Source organism: Perkinsus marinus (assembly GCF_000006405.1).
Source record: "Perkinsus marinus ATCC 50983 genomic scaffold scf_1104296959608, whole genome shotgun sequence".
Taxonomy (NCBI): Eukaryota; Perkinsozoa; order Perkinsida; family Perkinsidae; genus Perkinsus; species Perkinsus marinus.
In genome coordinates this window covers 1-916 of record NW_003206361.1, presented here as the reverse complement: position 1 = coordinate 916, position 916 = coordinate 1, and the positions used below count along the sequence as shown (strand labels likewise).

Sequence of the window (916 nt, the reverse complement as noted above, 5' to 3'; positions counted from 1 at the left end):
TTCGTTAAAGTCCTAGGATTCTGGTCTGCATACATAGCACTATCCCTAGCATCTCTACTTACTCCCAGAGCGCATTGACTGTTGATACTTGATGAAGTATCACTAACCCTAGTGTTTACTCCCCACAGAATCAGATTGTACTAGAATCGTTTATAGCCGTTGATATATGGAGCTCATCCTCCGTTCACTTGGATCGGCTCGAGAGTCTCCTTTTTTTGATGAGTTGCTGGTCTAAGTATGATACTGTTTTATGACCCCACCTCAGTAGCAGGTAGTTGTCACATCTGTAAGGCTACACTATACGCAAGCATCCACTTGAGTGGGTGGTCGCTGTTTCCGAGCACTACTGGCTCACCTGACCAAGCGAGCGTTGCTGACTTAGCACTGTGGCTTTAAACCTCTCCCTTTCTATTGTAGTCTATATATTGTACTGCATAAATGACACCCACCAGCGACACTAAGGAGGCAGTGGACGTCGTGAATGGAAGGCCTCTTCAGCTTGTGACCATCAAAATGGCTGACAATGAGGTCCGAGCCCAACCTTTTTTGGATCTTTCACCTGATGGGTAGATTGTATATCCGATATGCTCAGGTCCGTGTGAACGACGAGGCAATGGAGGAGCTCACCAAGAACTTGGTGGCGACTGGCTGTGATAATATATCCGTGGTATCTATCATGGGAGCATATCGCACAGGGAAGAGTTTTATGCTGGATTTGTTCTTACGGTAAATTCTATGGTTGCTGCTATCACGAACTTGTATTATTGTAGATACCTTCGCTACACTGATGGTAAGGAGGACAGCGACTACCCTTTGGGTGAGGTTGTCGTGGCATAGCTTGTATCGATGCTGGGTCCGTCAGGTGATAGTGCTGCGCTTAATGCAAGGAGGAGCAGCAGTTTGGACGATAAATTCA

At 46.4% G+C, this 916-nt stretch overlaps 1 protein-coding gene across 1 annotated transcript; it reads left to right on the top strand.

Moving 5' to 3' along the window:
* Positions 1 to 438: 438 nt before the first annotated feature.
* On the top strand, positions 439 to 837 carry Pmar_PMAR023119 (hypothetical protein; the record flags this gene model as incomplete). The annotated part of the gene is made up of 3 exons (XM_002773066.1): positions 439 to 528; positions 593 to 726; positions 771 to 837. 3 exons carry the CDS (start codon positions 439 to 441, stop codon positions 835 to 837), a joined length of 291 nt encoding a protein of 96 aa, XP_002773112.1.
* Positions 838 to 916: the final 79 nt, after the last annotated feature.